The sequence below is a fragment of the Ranitomeya imitator genome, chromosome 2 (assembly GCF_032444005.1).
Source record: "Ranitomeya imitator isolate aRanImi1 chromosome 2, aRanImi1.pri, whole genome shotgun sequence".
NCBI classification, from domain to species: Eukaryota; Metazoa; Chordata; class Amphibia; order Anura; family Dendrobatidae; genus Ranitomeya; species Ranitomeya imitator.
Window position 1 is genome coordinate 788891468 of NC_091283.1, and position 20774 is coordinate 788912241.

Genomic DNA, 20774 nt, shown 5'->3' on the forward strand with positions numbered 1-20774 from the left:
GATGTTACTTTCCAGTTAAGGATAAGGAGATGACTTTGCTGCGGATTTATCAGACAGATTTTCCAATACTGAAAGCTGCGATACAACACGATACATATAAGACGGTGCTCACAGCTCTGCTGCCCATCTTGTGTTTCTGGGGAGGGGCGATGCGCTGTCTTTCCTAGCAGCTGTATTGGTCTATAGACACTTTACTGATCATTTAGCACATAAATTGCGGTTTTCATAATGCAGAAATATACATTCAAGAAAGAAAGGTTTACTTCCAACCTGGCAGCAGCCAGAGACCTTAAAAATTATCAGCTAAAACATAAAAATAAAAAAACAAATTCCCCAAGTTTTTATTCAACATACAGTGGCATATAAAAGTTTGGGCACCCCTGGTCTAAACTACACATATACACACACACATATATATATATATATATATATATATATATATATATATATATATATATATATATATATATATATATATATATATATATATATATATATATATATATATATATATATACACACACACACACTAAAGTTCGGGCACCCTTGGAGACGTGTGCTCAAGATAACTTTGACCAAGGGCTCAGACCTTGTTCACCATCAATGTTAGGAAAGGCCAGATGGTGCAAATTTCCCAGCTCTAAAAGGATATGTGCCCACAATCAGGAATAATAACCTTTTGGAAGCAGCGCATTGAGATCTCATCTCCCGAGATCTCCATCTGCGCATGCGCCGCCTCCGGCAGCCATTTTCCCGGAGTCCACCGCATAGTAAACCATGTAAGTGCGGGGGCTCTAGGCTTTCACAAAATGTCAGCAGAGCCCCCGCACCACTGAACACCCCCTAATCCTAGCCTGCAGCAACGCTCCATTCTTGCCTCCTCCTGCAGCGACCCTGGGACCCCGCTCCACCGCAGCCACCACCCCCGGTAAGCAATAAGAAGCATGGATTATAAGAAGGGCCACCATTTTAATAAAAAAAAGGGGTTTTTGTCCTCAAAATTTGGGGTGCGTCTTATACTCCACAAAATACGATAACTGTTCGCAATAACAGTCATTTTGACTGGGGGTGCGCAAACTTTTGCATGCCACTGTACATGTACGAATTACAATTACATTTAATAAACATTACCTTTAGTGCTGTCCAGGTCTGTCCATCGGTTGTGTATTGCAACAGATGGGAGTGAATTTGGCTCATCTGCAACACCAGACACGGATAAACATGGTGCTCGTTCTGAGGGCAGATATTTTTCTAATGCTTTTGCCAACCCATTGTCAAACATGTGGTCCCCAAAAATCAAATTATTGTTACAAAAAGAAAAAAAAGAAGAAAGAACACAATTTTTTAATATAGTTTTCAAGACAATCAAGACTTAAGTCCTGCATTTTTTCAAATGGCAATCGAGAAGGGGGAAGAACACAAATTAAATATATTAATTATACTCATACCACTGGCGCATTTTGTTACATTTTTTTTCCATAAATTAATAAGCTTTAAAATAAGAAACTGTATAATATAGCTTAGGTAAATCGGTTTCTTTCTCCTCTTGGACTGATCATTTTGTTCTTGAAATTCTCAGTTCTGATGTAGAATCTGTCTATATAGGTTTTCCATTTACTGACAGATGACAGTTGGTGCTTATAGAATTCTATGGAGAACTGTAACGGTTTCAGAACTTGCAGCAGAATGTCGCCACAGAATTTTATATGCAACAATGGTCATCTCCTATGTAAGTTATGGGAAAAGGGATTACAGAAAGATTTTACAGCTTTTATCCACAACTTCGGAATGATTGATCAGTCCAGGAGGAGAAAGAAGCAGATTTCACTGATAAGATATATTACACGGTTGCTAATTTTCAGGTGTACTTTAATTTATGACATAAAAATTAAAATGACTGATTAAACATTGGCAAGCTTAAATGGAATCTGTCAGCAGGTTTTTGCTAACTAATCTGAGAGCAGCATAATGTAGGAAAAGAGACCCTGATTCCAACGATGTATCACTTCGCTTACTGGATGCAGCAGTTATAACACAGAGATTAGATTTAGAATGAAGCAGAGCTCAGAAAGCTGACCCCGCCCACACCAGGGGCAGTGAGAAGGGGGTGTGGTCGGACCACATGATAATCTCCTGGTGATAAAACCTTAATTGTATGGGAACAGCAGCCTAATAAAGGGAAAAATCCATGAAATGTGTCACAGCTGCTACACTGCATTGTTTTCAGGTTACATAGCAAAAAACTGCTGACAGATTCCCTTTATCAAACATGGCAACATATTGTGAGAAGTCAGTTTTTTTTTTTTTCATATAAAACCCAAAAATGCTAAAAACATAAATATAAAATAACTATATTAAAAATCAGTATGTTCTTTACATAGCAAGCACAGTCTCATGATATAACTTGCACTCAGTAATTTTCTATTATTGCCTTAAATTTAATGATTCTGAATTGTAATAGGCCCGCTTAGTTTGACTAATCAAAGCAAAATCTCGGCTCAGGACAGTAACTGGCAAAAGAAAAGAATAAATATGTACAATTCAACCTAAACTGACATTTTACTTGTGTCCTGGGTGTAATTATGAAGCAGAACAGTCTGCGAGACAGAGGATAACGATATGAAGAAAAAAAAAAGGAAAACTTTCTTTGAAGATTAAGAGCCTGGTTTTCTTTCAGGGTACTCGAAAAATTCTTCTATATAATCTGAGCACATAACAAATAACACGAGGATAGGATTGTGATTAAAATACTAAGCCAATTATGCCGGGCAACAAATTGCTCAGAGGGAGAAAAAAAAAAAAAATATTTTCAACAAGCTTTTCGGAGCAAAATGACAGTTAACTTGTCTGATTTACTTCTAGCTTCTAACGAACATACAGAGAATGAAGTCATTCTTGTGACTGTAGCCACGACTTGGGGACCAGTCTATCTTTTAAGGACTTCTGTCTCGGAGCAGGAACCGGTTTTGATGGAAGAACCTCGGCATCTCTCTCGATGGGGTCATTGCCCTCAGAGGACATGGGCTTTCTCGGAGGGACGATCGGCCTCTGGAACTGTTGCATGAAAGAAGACAATTTAGCATCAAGAGACTTGCGAGAAAAGCTTGACCGCGGCCAGATATTCTCCTTTTCTGTAGGGTCTGGGACTTTATGATCTGCGCCATAGGGAGTTTTGTTGGGAGGTGGAGGAGGAGCTCTTCTTTTCTTTCCTTTGCCGTCTAGAAGGTTTGATTCGGTACTTTTTGACGTTGGAGAAAGGGCGTTCTTTTCGACATGGAGTTGATGATTTCCATCAAATAAGGCAGACCATGGAGGTAGAACAGATTCTTCCAGACCTAGGAGAAACTGACCGTCTGTTTCTTCGATTTTCCTGTGCAGAATATCTGTTAAACCTTCAAACTTCACGGGAGAACCAATGCCTAAAAAAAAAATTGTAAATAAAATGAGGAATGGAAAAATGAAGAATAAGATGACATTAACTAAAAGTATTGGTAAATCCAAGGCTGCCTATTTTAATATATTTTTGTTTTTATTTTTGTTTAACTCACATAAATGATTCATTTCTGGAAAGACAATTTTAATCATTTATACCTTTAAAATTGTAATGATACTTTCTAGTAACTTTTCAGCATAAGCTGTCCCGTGTGCGTACAGGAGGAATAATAGGATTTCTGGCCATTATATGATTTACTCTCTGCGGGTTCTAGCTTGCAAGTTACTGGACCCTGAGCCGGTGGGAGGAAACTAGATTTTATGAGGTTTCCTATACACATCACAACACTGAGGGATGTATTCCTGCTTTCCATTCCCTAGTTAGCACACAGAAAGAAACAGCATCAGCATGAAGGAAATTATATAATACTGAGCGGTGGTGATGTGAATCCAGCTCTGGTGAAGTGAAAGACTTGCTAGAAAGCTCAGAAAGAACTGCGCCTATCTCAGCTTGTTTTCTCAATCTGCTCATCACTCCTCCTTATCCTTTATTGATGGTTCTTCCAGAGAGCATAAGTTCAGTAGACACAGTAAGGGCAAAAGTGGCTCCCAAGTGGAGAAAGAACCAGAATTCTCTAATAAGATATACTAGTTGGCCCGTGCAAAATTTTTGCACATTGGTTGACAGTGGCGCAGGCAATTTCAGGAAAATCAAGCTGGAAAAATGTAAATGTATTTAAATGAGATGATGATCACAGAGAGGTATTTGTATATGTAGATTGGTAATACAATAAATTGGTTTGAAAAATAAAGGCTAAAAAAATGTCTTGAGGTTGTGGTGCCACCTGCAGGTTATTGTTTTTTCTGCAGATTTCTGAAAATGAATGTTAAACTGTATTTATTGATCGAATCATGAATGAGTGGTTTGTTTGTGTCTTTTCTTTGTGAAGGGGGCAAGTTTACCTTTCAAATGGTATATCATTTGTGTGTGTGTGAGTGCAGTATGAACGGAGATACAAAGAAATCACCGAAAATGAGTGTTTAGAATTAATATATAAGGATTACAAAATTTCCAATATTTCTTTATCTACTATATAATTGTCTAAGGGTCACTTCCGTCTGTCTGTCTGTCACGGATATTCATTGGTCGCGGCCTCTGTCTGTCATGGAAATCCAAGTCGCTGATTTGTCGTGGCAAAACGCCCACGACCATTGCCACGACCAATCAGAGACGGGCGCAGTCCGGCGGCAAAATGGCCGCTCCTTCCTCCCTGCAGTCAGTGCCCGCTCCATACTCCCCTCCAGTCAGCTCTCACACAGGGTTAATGGCAGCATTAACTGACCACGTTATGCGGTGGTGTAACGCACTCCGTTAATGCAGCTATTAACTCTGTGTGACCAACTTTTTACTATTGATGCTGCCTATGCAGCATCAATAGTAAAAAGCTCTAATGTTACAAATAATAATAATAAAAAAAAAGGTTATTCTCACCTTCCGAGGTCGCGCGCTGTCCTCGGCAGTGCAAGCGGCAGGTTCCGGTGTCAAGGATGCTATGCGAGAAGGACCTGCCATGACGTCACGGTCAAGTGACCACGACGTCATCACAGGTCCTGCGCTCATACCAACCCTGGGCCCGGAAGCTGCCGCGTGCACCGCACACAGGCGCCAGGAATTCAAGGGGCCTTCGGAAGGTGAGTATATGTTTATTTTTTATTTTAAGTCTTTTTTAACCACGCATATAGTGCCCACATTGCTAGATACTGCGTGGGCTCTGTTATACACTACGTAGCTGTGCAATACACTACGTGACGGTTATATACTACGTGCCTGTGCAATATACTACGTGCCTGTGCAATATACTACGCGGCTGACCAATATACTTCGTACCTGTGCAATACAGTACGTAGCTGTGCAATATACTACGTGGCTATGTTATATACTACGTAGCTCTACTATATACTACGTGGCTGACCAATACACTACGTAGCTGTGCAATACACTACGTGGCTATGTTATATACTATGTAGCTCTGCTATATACTACGTATGCTGTGGTACATACTACGTAGCTCTGTTATATACTACGTCGGTTGTGTTATATACTACGTCACTGTGCAATATAGTATGTAGCCTGTGCTATATACTACCTACATATTCTAGAATACCCGATACGTTAGAATCGGGCCACCATCTAGTATACTTATAAAAGGATGTGGAAAGTACAAGTTCACTTTCAAATTTTCAAGTTATTAGCTAATAAAAGTGTTTACAAAGTTTTCCAGTTCTTAATATAAAGTATGATCCGCAGGGGGTTTGAGCTCTGCCAAATAGCAGAAGATGGTTATCCACACACTGTGACATACACGATGCATGCTATTATTGCGGTGACTGGCACTGCAGCTCACATCATACAATTCGCACACGTGTAAATCGCTGTGCACAGGTAACAAGGGTCTGAGGATTGGTGGGTTCCCAGGAGATAATCTTCACTCTTAAAATGAGGAACTATGGCCAGGATAGAGATTGTTAAGGGCGTTTTCTGGTCACACCACATGGATGACCTCTACATAGGACCCCCAGCACCCCCATAGATCATCTGCTGCGTGAATGCGAGCTGTGCAGTACCCTGCAGTGGCCGTTACACACAGTGTGGAGCTGCACATACAAAATACTGAAAAATAAAATGGTAGTTCTAAAACCTGTGTCTATAACCCCCATTGTGTGCATGGCCTGCTACCCAGTGAAAAGATCGGAAACTCGGCTATCCTCAGAGTCAATGGCGGCCGCACAAGTCAGTCTCCAACTGAGCTCATCTTTTGGACAAAGATTATACTTTGAGATTACACCATAGTTTGGCCTGTAGCCATATTATTGCAGAGTAACTAATAATCCTTGTTTGCAGGGATGTAAAAGCACAATTTTTTATTTATTTATTTTTTAAGTAAATACCTCAACCCCTCCTCCCACATACAGTACATAACAGGTAAATTCTGATATATTTATGATTGGTAATTTAAGAAAAAAAAACCTTCGAAATTAAGTTTCGTAAATTGCACACATATATATTATAAAATGAAAAAGTGCAAACAAAAAAAATCCAGCGCTGTGTTTTATTTTTTTTTTTTAACTTTCCACATTAACAAATTCCACTTACTCATATCATGGTACACGGACGTCGCCTCTTTTGTTAGAAACAATGGTGGTTTCCGTGGTGACGTGATCTCTATTCTCATGAGTTCTTCCGCACAATGCTTCCACTGACCTGAGAGGGGCAGCAGAGAGCAATTTTCAGTTGCACATAATAGTTCCTATTTTTTTTTGGGGGGGTCGCATCTAAACAGTTAGAGTGACCATCATCAGCACCTAAAGAAAACGATTGTTGGGTGGGAAGAGGGGACAAGAACTTCTAGGGCAATGAAGAGCCTGACCTGGGCTGGCTGTGTTGTATTGTATACACCTACATATGAATAACAACAAAAAAAGGTAAGAAAATTTAAAATGTCAGAATTGTTGGATTCAGTCTTTCTTCTGGACAAATATAAAAGAAAAAAACAAAAAAACAAAAATGTGTATTTACAGATTATTCTTCAAAAGACAATCTCTCACACTGCTCTGTGAACTAAATACAATTATGAATCTGAGATAATGGCATCGTGACCAATAATAATAATAATAATAATTACAGTAAGTGTTTTTACGGTTCAGGAGTGTTAATGCAAAATATAAACTTTGCTATCTCAATTTTATTGATCAACGGAAAAATGTTAACATGTCACGTATACCACATAATAAATCGATAAATGCTGTAGAAACAAAACAAAAAGGGCTAATACCGACTTCCCCAAAAATATCAAAATACGATTTAAAGAAAGAAAGAAAATGTATACAGTAACAACTAATTTACATCTAATAATAATAAAAAGTTATGAATCTAAAGGATTTAAACAAAAAAAAAAAAAAACACCACGGTAAATCATAATTAAAGCCGAGTCTAGTTGGGTCCTTCAGAGGTACTTGCTCTAGATGTTAGGCCTCTTTCACACTTCAGTCTTTTTGCGTCAGTTTGAAACCGCCATTTTCGTCAAATGGCAGATCCGCAATTTTTTTTTTTTGCGGATCCGCTATTTTCCCATAGACTTGCATTAGCGACTGATTTGTGGCGGATGGTCGTAAGTTCCATCCGCCATGCGACGGATCCATCGAGATGTGGCGGACGTTGTCTAGACATTGACGGAAATTGTAACGTTTTTTTTGTTGGCGCCGAAATGGAGGTCCACGGCGGATCCGTCGCGTCCGCCACTTCCTAGAATGGGCGCCTATGGGTGACGGATCCGTCGCCCCAATCCGCTTTTTTTATTGAGCATGCTCCAAAAAGTGGATACTTTGCCCAGACAACCCCAAAACTATATAAACAGGACAGGTGGGCTTCATTCCTCAATGTGCCAGCCAGCAAGACAGACCCTGCCAGCAAGACGAGACCCTGCCAGCAAGACCCTGCCTGAGACAGCCATGTGAGTACTGCCATCCAGCATGAGTTCTGCGTGCGTGTGTGTGTAGTCAGTCACATTTCCCTGTACTTCGCATAGCCAATCACATTGAGATTTCCAAAAAAAATGGATCCGTCAAAAAACGGTTCCAACGGATGTAAAAATTGGTCGCAACGGTTCTAACGGATCCGTTTTTTTTACGCATCTGTGTAACGGATCCGTCAAAAAAACGGATCCGTTAGAACCGATTTCTTAACAATTTTGACGGATCTGTCGATCCGTCACGATGTCGGAGCAGACTGACGCCAAACAACTGAAGTGTGAAAGAAGCCTTACAAGCAGGAGACGCCGAAGCATTTGCGCACGCATCTCACCTTGTACCTGGTCCTCCACCATACACTGCCCGGTAAATCTCATCTCATCATCTCGGTGCAGATTACCAGACCCGAAGTGTTAAGTCATTACAGGATTGAGCATTAATATTTGTTCTGGGAGTGATCCGATCTGTGAGCAGCTATCACCGTATGTCAGGAACTTGTTGAACAGCTGTTCCAGACAGACTCGCACGGCGCCGTCAGCTGCTGATAACAGGGCAACAACTCGGCTCATTAACACCGCGCCATTATTTTCCTAACCCGAGCCATTGTTAAACTCCGCGGCTGGAACCCGGAGAATAAATCAATAGTTTTGTTTCTTTTATGTAACCGAGCCGTCTAGTTTCTTCCGTTTTACATTTGGATGGAGGGCTTGAGGAAAAATACATAAAATGTTATTAAAAGGGTCCAATTAACCTTGGCTAAAGCGGCGGAATATACATTCAGTGTATGGCTAATTATGATTATGTAGCAGCACAACGAACAGAATGCTAATCGCATGAGATCTCCGTGACCTTGGAGGCAATTTCTGTGCTGAATAAATTAAATATTCTCATTGACTCCTCTTATAATCAGTTATGAAATCTAATAATCACCTGAGAGATAAAAGGTTTTCGGAAGTTTCTGTCTTAAGGATAGCAATGAATAGGTAAGCAAATGAAAAGCATGTTTTCTCTTACTATCACAGAATGATGGCAGCCACAGGACACGAGAAGGGTGAATAATATGATATTGTGTTTGCAATAAACTGTCACGCTCTATATAGTGGTTCCCTAATACATAACTGTCATCCTAAAGAGTAGAAAAGCATGTTCCTGCTGCTCACAGCCCCACAAATTAAAACATTCAGTACATATGCCAGTTTCATATATTCAAAAACGGTCCCAATTTTCATGATCTGTAACTTTTAAGCTGCTTTTTTGTTAACAACCCAGGTAACCGGTTGTTACAGTAATGTTGCCTTCCTTTCGGGGAGGGCGATATCATGCGTGGAGGCAAGGAGGATTCTCTTTACCAGGTAAGCAGACACATGTAACACATTCTGAATCCAGGCCAGGAAGGGGAGCTCAGGACCCGGATTTAGGGGAGCTTCCCCAGCTTTAAGGATACTGGTCTGGAGGAGGAGTTAGTTAGTTGGTCCAGAGAGACCAAGGAGAGCAGTCAGAGAGACACCGAGACAGAAGGAAGTCTGTGAGGCGGAGAGCGGAGCCGTGCAGCCAGGACTGAGCTGCAGCTCCTGGGAAGGAAGATAACCTGAAGGGTTGTTGTATGCAGTGGAGCATTGAGGAAAGGAGCACAGGAGTGGCACAGGGCTCAGAGGGGAACTGTGACCGGGCACCCTCAGAGCCGAAACCGGGTGCCCGAGGCTTTTGTGGGACTCTAAGACACATAGCAGAACCAGAGGGCACTGAACTACACGTTACCTGCCCGCACCAAGCCTGAGGTACAGCAGTACTTTAAGAGCCCGGGTCGTGGTAGAGACCCTATAAAAAGGCTCAACCTGCCTACTGTGCAGGCAGCTGTTCCAGGACAGGAGAGAGAGGACACCTTGCCAGTAAGCTACAAGCAGCAGGGCCTCGCCATCTTAGCGCAAGTAGGAGAGGCTTACGGACCTCACCTGGGAGAGGGATCACCTTTGCCTCCAAGTCGGCCGGACCACATCACCACCTGTGCCTGGTACCCTGGACTGTGGATTTCTACCAACAGTAAACCAGGTAAAGACTTTACAACTTGTGTCCTCCACTTATTCGTCAGCATACAACATCCATACACACACCTTGGGAGCCCTGGGGACCCCGCTTCACCTGTGGGAAGCGTCACCATCTAGTCGCCATACCATCACCCCAGAGGACCCCTCTGAGCGGCGTCGGCCTTACTGACCAAAAAACACAGGTGGTGTCACGAACAATAGACTTTATTCACAATTCCCCTTAAAAGACCTTTTCCCCTTTGATTGGGCACCCAGGGCCAAGGACCGGGTCGCAGCCACCGTGACATCCCCTTTAACAGCGACCAGACCCGGTACAGAGTACCCCATAAGCCCAGGCGGGCGACACACTTGTCAGCAATTGGCCAGCACTATAGGTATTAGAACTTACCATAATGCAATACACTCATAATGCATTTTTTTTTTTTTTTACCATTTCATCCCACTTGGCATTTTTTTCCCTGCTTTACAGTACGTTATATAGAATAATGTATGGTGTCACTTAAAACTACAACTCATCCCACAAATAAAGACAAAATTTAAAAACCATTATATAGCTGGGCAGAGGAAAACACAAAAATGTCCCTGAACAAAGGGTAAAGAAAAAGAGAAAAGACACTCCAAGTGTGTTACCTCAATATAATGCACAGTGAGCAAAGGATTGTCTGAGCTCATCTACCTGGGTTGTGTCCTGACATCTCCGTATTTGTAAGAATGAAAGGCCTGCAGCACTGAGAGCAGAGAAGGGGCCTGCAGCACTGAAAAGAAGCAGTGCGCTGTTGTCAATTTAGCTGATAAGAATAGGTCAAGCTATTCAGCTCTGTGACTATGGATGTACAGAGGGGCTGTAGGAAATAAAAACAAAAAAGTTTAAGTTGGGTTTTGAGGGCAACAGGCTCCCTCCTTTAGGGAAAATCTGTATTCTTCCTAGACAAAAAAAACCCCTTTTTCTATGAACGTGGCCAGTGTAATTTCTGGACTTGGTAAGAGTGATGACAGCATTGGATTTCAGTCTTTATTTAAATACAAAACGCACAACTCATCATTGTAAAATGATGCACAGGCACTTGATGGGAATTAATGAGTTAATTTTTTTTTTAAGGAGATGCTTTTTGTTATATTTCTTACCTTTTGCAAAATTAATGCAGGAGGAAAATGTTATGGAACTCTCTCTCTTTTTTTTTGTTGAAAAGACAAAAACACGGTAATTAAATATAAAAGAAAACAGACAATATTTCATTGTCTGTTCCAGGAGAAAATGTTTAATTACACGGATGCTTTAGGGAAATCGAATATGAATGTGCCTGGTGATAATTGCACTCGCAGGAGACATTGGAACAAGGGAGGAGGAAGAGGAGGAGGAGATGGAGAGGATTAAAAAAGGGGATGTTATATGAAGGCTTAGGAACACTTCTCTAAAATAAATGTCACAAGACTAGATAAAAAAAAGAGCCCCAAATAGAGGTCCTGACAATATCCATACAATGTACCTGAAGCCATTATCAGTCACCTGGTATGTATGATGCAGGCTGCACTGCCCTCGTAGAGGATTGCACTGAGCGCACAGTCAACAGCTCAGCAACAATGTAAACGCTTGATTTCCCAATGAAATATCATTAACGAGTGTCTCTACTCTGTTATTCCTAGTGATGAGCAAACGTGCTGAGATAAGGTGTTATCTGTGCATGCTCAGGTGCTAAGTGTTATCGGCGTGCTCGAATAATATGTTGAGCCTTCCGCTGCTGCAGGTCTCGTGGCTGTTTGACAGCTGCAATACATACATGTGTAACAGAAGGACAACAACACAGATCAGATCTGAAAAAGAGGTGAAAGATTTTAAAAAATTATATTAACCCCTTTACTCCCAAGGGTGGTTTGCACGTTATGGACCGGGCCAATTTTTACAATTCTGACCACTGTCCCTTTATGAGGTTATAACTCTGGAACGCTTCAACGGATCCCGGTGATTCTGACATTGTTTTCTCGTGACATATTGTACTTCATGATAGTGGTAAAATTTCTTTGATATTACCTGCGTTTATTTGTGAAAAAAACGGAAATATGGCGAAAATTTTGAAAATTTCGCAATTTTCCAACTTTGAATTTTTATGCAATTAAATCACAGAGATATGTCACACAAAATACTTAATAAGTAACATTTCCCACATGTCTACTTTACATCAGCACAATTTTGGAACCAAAATTTTTTTCTGTTAGGGAGTTATAAGGGTTAAAAGTTGACCAGCAATTTCTCATTTTTACAACAAAATTTAGAAAACCATTTTTTTAGGGACCACCTCACATTTGAAGTCAGTTTGAGGGGTCTATATGGCAGAAAATACCCAAAAGTGACACCATTCTAAAAACTGCACCCCTCAAGGTGCGCAAAACCATATTCAAGAAGTTGATTAACCCTTCAGGTGTTTCACAGCAGCAGAAGCAACATGGAAGGAAAAAATTAACATTTTACTTTTTAGTCACAAAAATGATCTTTCAGCAATAATTCTTTTAATTTCCCAAGGGTAAAAAGATGAAATGGCCCTCAAAAGTTGTTGTCCAATTTGTCCTGAGTACGCCGATACCCCACATGTGAGGGGGAACCACTTTTTGGGCGCACGGCAGGGCTCAGAAGGAAAGGAGCGCCGTTTGACATTTTCAATCTAAAATCGGCTGGAATTGAGATCAGACGCCATGTCGCGTTTGGCGAGCCCCTGATGTGCCTAAACAGTGAACCCCCCCACAAGTGACCCCATTTTGGAAACTAGACCCTTTAAGGAACTTATCTAGATGTGTCGTGAGCACTTTTATCCCCCAAGTGCTTCACGAAAGTTTATAATGCCCGGGCGTGAAAATAAAAAATCCTATTTTTTCCACAAACATAATAGTTTAGTCCCCAATTTTTTATTTTCTCAAGAGTAAAAGGAGAAATTGGACCCCAAAAGTTGTTGTCCAATTTGTCCTGCGTACGCTGATACCCCATATGTAGGGGGGAACCACTGTTTGGGCGCATGGCAGGGCTCAGAAGGAAAGGAGCGCCGTTTGACATTTTCAAGCTAAAATTGGCTGGAATTGAGATCGGACGCCATGTCGCGTTTGGCAAGCCCCTTATGTGCCTAAACAGTGGAAAACCCCCACAAGTGACCCCATTTTGGAAACTAGACCCCCTAAGGAACTTATCTAGATGTGTCGTGAGCACTTTTGTCCCCCAAGTGCTTCACGAAAGTTTAAAATGCCCGGGCGTGAAAAAAAAAACCCTATTTTTTCCCACAAAAATGATCATTTAGTCCCCAATTTTTAATTTTCCCAAGTGTAACAGGAGAAATTGGACCCCAAAAGTTGTTGTCCAATTTGTCCTGAGTACGCTGATACCCCACATGTGGGAGAAAACTACTGTTTGGGTACACTTCGGGGCTCGGAAGGGAAGTAGTGACGTTTTGAAAAGCAGACTTTGATGGAATGGTACGCGGACATCATCTTCTGTTTGCAGAGCCCCTGATGTGCCTGAACAGTAGAAATCCCCAACAAGTGACCCCATTTTGGAAACTAGACCTAATTTGGAACTTATCTAGGTGTGTGGTGACAATTTTGAACCCCCAAGTGTTTCACTTAAATTTATAACGCCCGGGCGTGAAAATAAAATATCCTATTTTTTCCTACAAAAATGATCATTTAGTCCCCAATTTTTAATTTTCCCAAGTATAACAGGAGAAATTGGACCCCAAAAGTTGTTGTCCAATTTGTCCTGAATACGGTGATACCCCACATGTGGGAAAAAATACTGTTTGGGCACACGTCGGGGCTCGGAAGGGATGTGGTGACGTTTTGGAAAGCAGACTTTGATGGAATGGTCTGCAGGCGTCATGTTCCGTTTGCAGAGCCCCTGATGTGCCCAAACAGTAAAAAAAAACCCACAAGTGACATTTTGTAAACTAGACCCCCAATGAACTTACATAGATGTGCCCCCTTTTTGGAACTAATCTACTGTTTCCTGTAAAGTAAATTAGTAGTGCATGGAGGTGTGGTACACTCTGAAGCAATCCTTCATACACAGGCCAGGTTTTTCGGGGCAGGTGTCGCATTGATAAATGGTGTCCTTGCGTATTCCCCTTTTGTAACACACTCTGCACCTTTTTTGCGACTTACCTCTTTTTGCAGTTTGCGGCACCTCCCCCGGGAAATGCTGACCTGGTACGATACGAGCACCTTCAGTTCCGGAAGTACTGGGGCCAGCTCCTTCCCTCATGCCAAATAACAGGGCCTTAACCACTACCTCCTGGAACTGAAGGTATGACGTATCGCTGTGGTGTGCACATCGTAACAGCAGGAAAGCGTTGAGCATTGCCATTTGTACAATGTGCACGGACAGCTTTTTGTACCACACCTTGGCCTTCCTCAAAGCACTGTATGGTTGGAGGAGTTGATCGGAGAGATCAACGCCCCCCATGTTTTTGTTGTACCCCAGTACACAGTCCGGTTTGCAGACCTGTGTAGAGGTACCCCGTACAGTGCTGAGGGCACTGCCATCACCGTGTATGGTGGTCAAGAGAAGGACATCCCTCTTGTCCTTGTACTTGACCACCAGCAGGTGGTCGCTACATTGGGCTCTGCTCTCACCTTTTCTGAGCATCTGCCCAAGTAGCGTCTTTGGGAGGCCTCTCTGATTTTTGCGGACAGTACCGCAGGCTGCGGTACCTCGCGCAGAGAGGGATTTGTAGTGTGGGATGCTGGAATAAAAGTTATCAGTGTAGAGGTGATAACCTTTATCCAGCAGTGGGTGCACCAAATCCCACACGATCTTCCCACTCACTCCCAGGACAGGAGGACACTCGGGGTTCAATCCTGGTGTCCTTCCCTTCGTAAACTCGAAAGCTGTGGGTGTACCCTGAGCTACTCTCACACAGCTTGTAGAGTTTGATTCCGTACCTGGCCCTTTTGCTGGGCAGGTATTGACGGAATCTGAGCCGCCCCTTAAAATGAACCAAGGACTCATCCACGCAGATGTCCCTTTTGGGCACGTACACTTCACCGAACTTTTTGTTGAAGTGTTCGATGACAGGCCGAACTTTGAACAGACGGTCAAAGTTGGGGTCATCTCGTGCGGGACACTGTGCATTATCGGAATAATGCAGGAACTTGTGGATGGCCTCAAAACGCGTTCGGACCATGACCATTCGGAACACTGGAGTGTTGAATAAAATATCAACACTCCAATATTGCCGAACTTCTGGCTTCTTCAGGAGCCCCATATGAAGCATCAGGCCAGAAAACTGCATCATCTCAACTGCGTCTACAGGAGACCAGTTGGAATATGATGAACCGGTGTTTTGCTCCAAAAATTGACGAGCGTACAAATTAGTTTGCTCCACCATGAGGTTAACAAAATCCTCAGAGAAAAAGACTTTGAAAAAGTCTATTTCTGTGAGGCCGGTGGTGTCAAACCTGATTCCTGATTCTGCCACAAAATCAGGAATCAGTGGCTCGTAATTTTCGGGGGGCCAGGTCCATACGGGGTCCGAAGAGGGGCGCGCTGGTTCATCTTCAGGAGTGGGCCCTGCCTCATCTTCATCTTCATGAATGATGGGCACTTCTTCTGTCCTGCGGCGTCTGCGTGGCGGTTCCGCAAGGCCGGAGGAGGAAGATGAGGAGGGGGAAGAGGATGAGGAAGAATCAGAAAAATAAAGAAAAGTGGGATCCTCTCCCTCACTATCAGTGTCGGAGGCAAGGAAAGCATATGCCTCCTCCGCTGAATAGCGCTGTTGGGACGAACGGGACATTTTTTTTGTCAGTATGGTGCTTTTGTGTACTTTATTGGTAACTATGTGTACGTGTGGGGGGATAGTGTTTGGTGCAAACTATTCTAAAAAGAAAAAACTAAAGGAAAAAAAAAGCAAAGGGGAGAAAAAAATACCTGTGAAAGGAAAAGTCTAAAACAGCAGGCCCTAGCTCTGATAAGTGAACCGCGTCACTTATCAAATTTCGGCGCCTGCTGGGTGTACGAACGGGGATGTGAAAAGGGAAGGCACAGATTAGACGCGGCGGCAGGGGGAGCGCAAGGGGATGGGGGAAAAAAAAAGAAAAGGCACGGATTAGACGCAGCGGCTGGAGGAGCGCACGGAGATGGGAAAAAAAAAAGAAAAGGGAAGGCACAAATTAAACGCGGCGGCTGGGGGAGCGCAAGGGGATGGGGGGGAAAAAAAAAAAGGAAATACACGGATTAGACGCAGCGGCTGGGGGAGCGCACGGGGATGGGGGAAAAAAAAAAAGAAAAGGGAAGGCACAGATTACACGCGGCGGCTGGGGGAGCGCAAGGGGATGGGGGAAAAAAAAGAAAAGGCACGGATTAGACGCAGCGGCTGGGGGAGCGCACGGGGATGGGGAAAAAAAAAAAAAAGAAAAGGGAAGGCACAGATTACACGCGGCGGCTGGGGGAGCGCAAGGGGATGGGGGAAAAAAAGAAAAGGCACGGATTAGACGCAGCGGCTGGGGGAGCGCACGGGGATGGGGAAAAAAAAAGAAAAAGAAAAGGGAAGGCACAGATTACACGCGGCGGCTGGGGGAGCGCAAGGGGATGGGGGAAAAAACAGGATTTTTGGTTGCTTACCGTAAAATCTGTTTCTTGAAGCCTCCATTGGGGGACACAGGAACCATGGGTGTATGCTGCTGCCACTAGGAGGCTGACACTATGCAAATAAAAAAATTAGCTCCTCCTCTGCAGTGTACACCCCACCGACTGGCATTAAACTCTTCAGTTAGTGAGAAAGCAGTAGGAGAAAGAACAAGGTTGAAAAACCATAACCACAAACTTGAGAACTGTAAACGTGAGAACAGTCAGAGAACATATAACAAAAACATTGGGAGGGTGCTGTGTCCCCCAATGGAGGCTTCAAGAAACAGATTTTACGGTAAGCAACCAAAAATCCTGTTTTCTTTATCGCCTCTCATTGGGGGACACAGGAACCATGGGACGTCCCAAAGCAGTCCCAAGGGCGGGAAAACAGACTTCCATCAGGTCAGAGGACTCACCACTGCCGCCTGCAGGATCCTTCTGCCTAGGCTGGCGTCCGCCGATGCGTAGGTATGGACCTTGTAAAATTTGGCGAACGTGTGGATGGAAGACCAAGTTGCCGCTTTGCAAAGCTGTAGGGCGGAAGCCCTGTGGTGCACCGCCCAGGAGGCGCCGACTGCCCGGGTAGAGTGAGCCTTAATCCCAGGAGGGGGCACTCTGTTCTTGACCCGGTAAGCCTCCAAAATTGCCGTTCTGATCCAGCGAGCAATAGTCGCTTTAGAAGCCGGCTGGCCTCTGCGCGTGCCATCCGGAATGACGAAAAATGAATCCGACTTCCGGAAAGAGGATGTTCTATCCAGATAAATCCTCACTGCCCTGACTAGGTCCAGCTTGTTCAACGATCGCTCCAGAGGATGAGTCGGAGCTGGACAAAAGGAAGGTAGAACGATGTCCTCGTTGAGGTGGAAGGTGGAAACCACCTTAGGAAGAAAAGAAGGTGGAGGTCGGAAGACCACCTTGTCCTGGTGAATGACCAAAAACGGAGGGCGGCAAGACAGTGCCGCCAGCTCGGAAACGCGGCGAATGGACGTGATGGCCACAAGAAAGGCCACCTTCCAAGATAACACTGATAGAGGAATCTCCCTAAGAGGTTCAAAGGGAGAAACCTTCAAAACGTCCAGTACCAGGTTTAGGTCCCATGCCTCCACAGGGGCCCTGTACGGCGGGACGGCGTGGGCTACCCCCTGAAAGAAGGTCTTAACCTGTGGCCGAGAGGCCAAGGTCTTCTGAAAGAGGATGGAAAGCGCAGAGACCTGACCCTTCAGGGAACTAAGAGCCAGGCCCGAATCCAGTCCTGCCTGAAGGAAGGCCAAAAGAGAAGGCAGGGAAAAAACCATAGGCGGCACGCGGTTGGACTCGCACCAACGGAAGTAGGCCTTCCAGGTGCGGTAGTAGATCCTGGAAGACGAAGGCTTCCGAGCCAGAATCATGGTGTGAATGACCCGGTCCGAAAGGCCGGACGCTCTTAGAACCGCGGTCTCAACAGCCACGCCGTTAAACTGAGCGACCGAGAATTCGGGTGGCAGATCGGACCCTGGGACAGCAGATCGGGCCTGTCTGGAAGGCACCAGGGAGCGTCCGCGAGAAGGTTGACGAGCTCCGCGAACCAAGCTCTCCTGGGCCAATCCGGGGCGATCAGGATGACCGGCACCCCTTCCGCTTTGATCTTCTTCAACAGCTTGGGAAGTAATGGAAGGGGTGGGAACAGATAGGGCATCTCGAACTGTGACCAAGGAATGGCCAGAGCATCGACGCCCACTGCGAGAGGATCGCGTGACCTGGAGACGAATTGTGGAACCTTCCTGTTGATCCGAGACGCCGTGAGATCCACATCCGGAGTTCCCCATCGAAGACAAATCTGATGGAAGACCTCCGGATGCAGGGACCATTCCCCCGCCGCGAGACCCTCGCGGCTGAGGAAGTCGGCGGCCCAGTTTTCTACGCCGGGGATATGCACCGCGGATATCACCGGAACCGTTGCCTCTGCCCAAAGGAGGATCTTGGACACCTCGGCAAGGGCCAAGGAGCTCCGAGTCCCCCCCTGATGGTTGACATATGCCACAGCCGTGGCATTGTCCGTCTGGATCCGGACTGGAAGGCCCCTGAGAATCCTTTCCCAATGGCGGAGGGACAGAAAGATGGCCCGAATTTCGAGGACGTTGATCGGCAGCGCGGACTCCTGCAGCGACCAACGGCCCTGAACCGTCAGGTGGCGAAAAACCGCACCCCAGCCGATCAGGCTGGCATCCGTTGTCACCACCTGCCAGTGAACCGGAAGGAAGGACCTGCCCTGGGAGATGAGAGGAGACGTCAGCCACCAGTTGAGAGACCGCTTGACCCGAAAGGAGAGTCTGATCGGCCGATCCAGGGAGAAGACCGACCTGTCCCACTGAGACAGAATGGCTTGCTGAAGGGGTCGAGAATGGAATTGGGCGAAGGGAATCGCTTCCAAGGTAGCTACCATCCTCCCCAGAACCTTCATGGCCGATCGGAGGGAGGGAGGCCGAGGACCCTGGAGCAAGAGAATGTCCCGACAAAGGGTGGATCTCTTGTCCTTGGGAAGGAAGACTCTGGACTGACGAGTGTCGAAGAGCATGCCCAGAAAGATGATGCGCTGAGAAGGAATAAGGCAGGACTTCTTCCGGTTGACCAGCCATCCGAAACGGGATAAGGTGTCGAGAACAATGGACAAGCTTTCGTGGGCCTGAGCAAAGGACGGAGCCTTGATGAGGATGTCGTCGAGGTATGGAAACAGAACCAAGCCTCTGACTCTCAAAATGGCCATCAGCGCCGCCATGATTTTCGTGAACACCCTTGGCGCGGTTGCGAGACCGAACGGCAGGGCGACGAACTGAAAATGATCTTGTTGCACTGCGAAGCGCAGGAAACGGTGATGTCCGGGAAATATTGGAACATGTAGGTAGGCGTCCTGGATATCTATAGAGCATAGAAATTCCTGAGCCTCCATGGAAGCAATTACTGAACGAAGGGATTCCATCCTGAAGTGTCTCAGGCGAACCCTCCTGTTCAACAATTTGAGGTCCAGAATGGGACGAACCTTGCCGTCTTTTTTCGGTACCACAAAGAGGTTCGAGTAGAAACCCGTGTACCGTTCCTTTTCTGGGACGGGAACGATTACCCCGGATTTGAGCAGAGAAGCGATGGCTGCGAAGAAGCCCGGAACCAAAGCGGGATCTTTTGGAGGACGAGATTGGAAGAAACGATCTCTGGGTCGGGAGGCGAACTCTATTTTGTATCCCGAAGACACAACTTCCCTGACCCATGCATCCTCTACTGCGGAAATCCAGACGTCCCTGAAACGGAGAAGACGGCCCCCCAACCTGGGAGTTGGGCTGGAGTCTTGCCGAGAGTCATGCGGAAGTGGATCTTCCAGTCCTGGGCCTGGACGATCTACCCTGGGAATAGCGAGGACGCCAGGACGGAGTGGGCCTGAAGGACACCGCCTTCTTCTCTTGACGTGCCTGTGGCCTCTGTTGCTGCTGGGAAAAGGAGTTTGACGCAGCGAAGCGACGAAAAGGCCGGAACGAGCGAAACTGCCGTCTAGGAGGAGGGCGACGAGGTTTAGCCTGGGGGAGAAGGGAACTTGTGCCCCCAGTGGCGTCCTTAATGATCTGGTCCAGCTGGGAACCAAAGAGACGAGAGCCCTGGAAGGGCAGACTAGTGAGGGACTTTTTGGAGGACAAGTCCGCCTGCCAGGCCTTGAGCCAAACGGTCCGGCGGATGGCAACGGCATTGCTGGAAGCCTGAGCCGCACAAGACGCGACATCCAGGGAGGCGGAAACCAGGTATTCACCAGCGTGGGAAATCTGGTTGGCAAGTTCCGCTAATTGCGCGGGAGGAGCCCCGTCCAGGATACCTCGCCGCAGATCCTTGGCCCATTTTGAGATGGATTTTGAGGCCCAAGTGGAAGCAAAGGCCGGGCATAGCGCTGCTGAAGCCGCTTCGAAGGCAGATTTTGCGAAGGATTCTATAACCCTGTCGTTAGAATCCTTCAGAGACGCTCCGCCGGACAGTGGGAGCACCGTGTTGGTGGACAGCCTGGACACAGGTGGATCCACCGAGGGAGAGGCCGTCCAATTGGCGGTAAGATCTGGTGAAAAAGGATATAACACCCCCAGGCGTTTTCCCCTCTGAAAACGTCTGGTCGGATTCTCTCTCTCTCTGGTCAGGATTTCCTCGAATTCAGG

At 45.4% G+C, this 20774-nt stretch overlaps 1 protein-coding gene across 2 annotated transcripts in view; it reads right to left on the reverse strand.

The window, feature by feature from the left end:
- Window positions 1-1329: 1329 nt before the first annotated feature.
- The window catches only part of RTKN2 (rhotekin 2), a 60000-nt gene continuing 40555 nt past the window's right edge, over window positions 1330-20774 (reverse strand). For both annotated transcript variants that reach the window (XM_069753622.1, XM_069753621.1), the window contains 2 exons: window positions 6587-6694; window positions 1330-3419 (listed from right to left, as the gene is read on the reverse strand). In XM_069753622.1, the coding sequence (XP_069609723.1) occupies window positions 2890-3419; window positions 6587-6694 (638 nt within the window). In that variant the 3' untranslated portion in view covers window positions 1330-2889. The remainder of the gene's footprint in view (window positions 3420-6586; window positions 6695-20774) is intronic.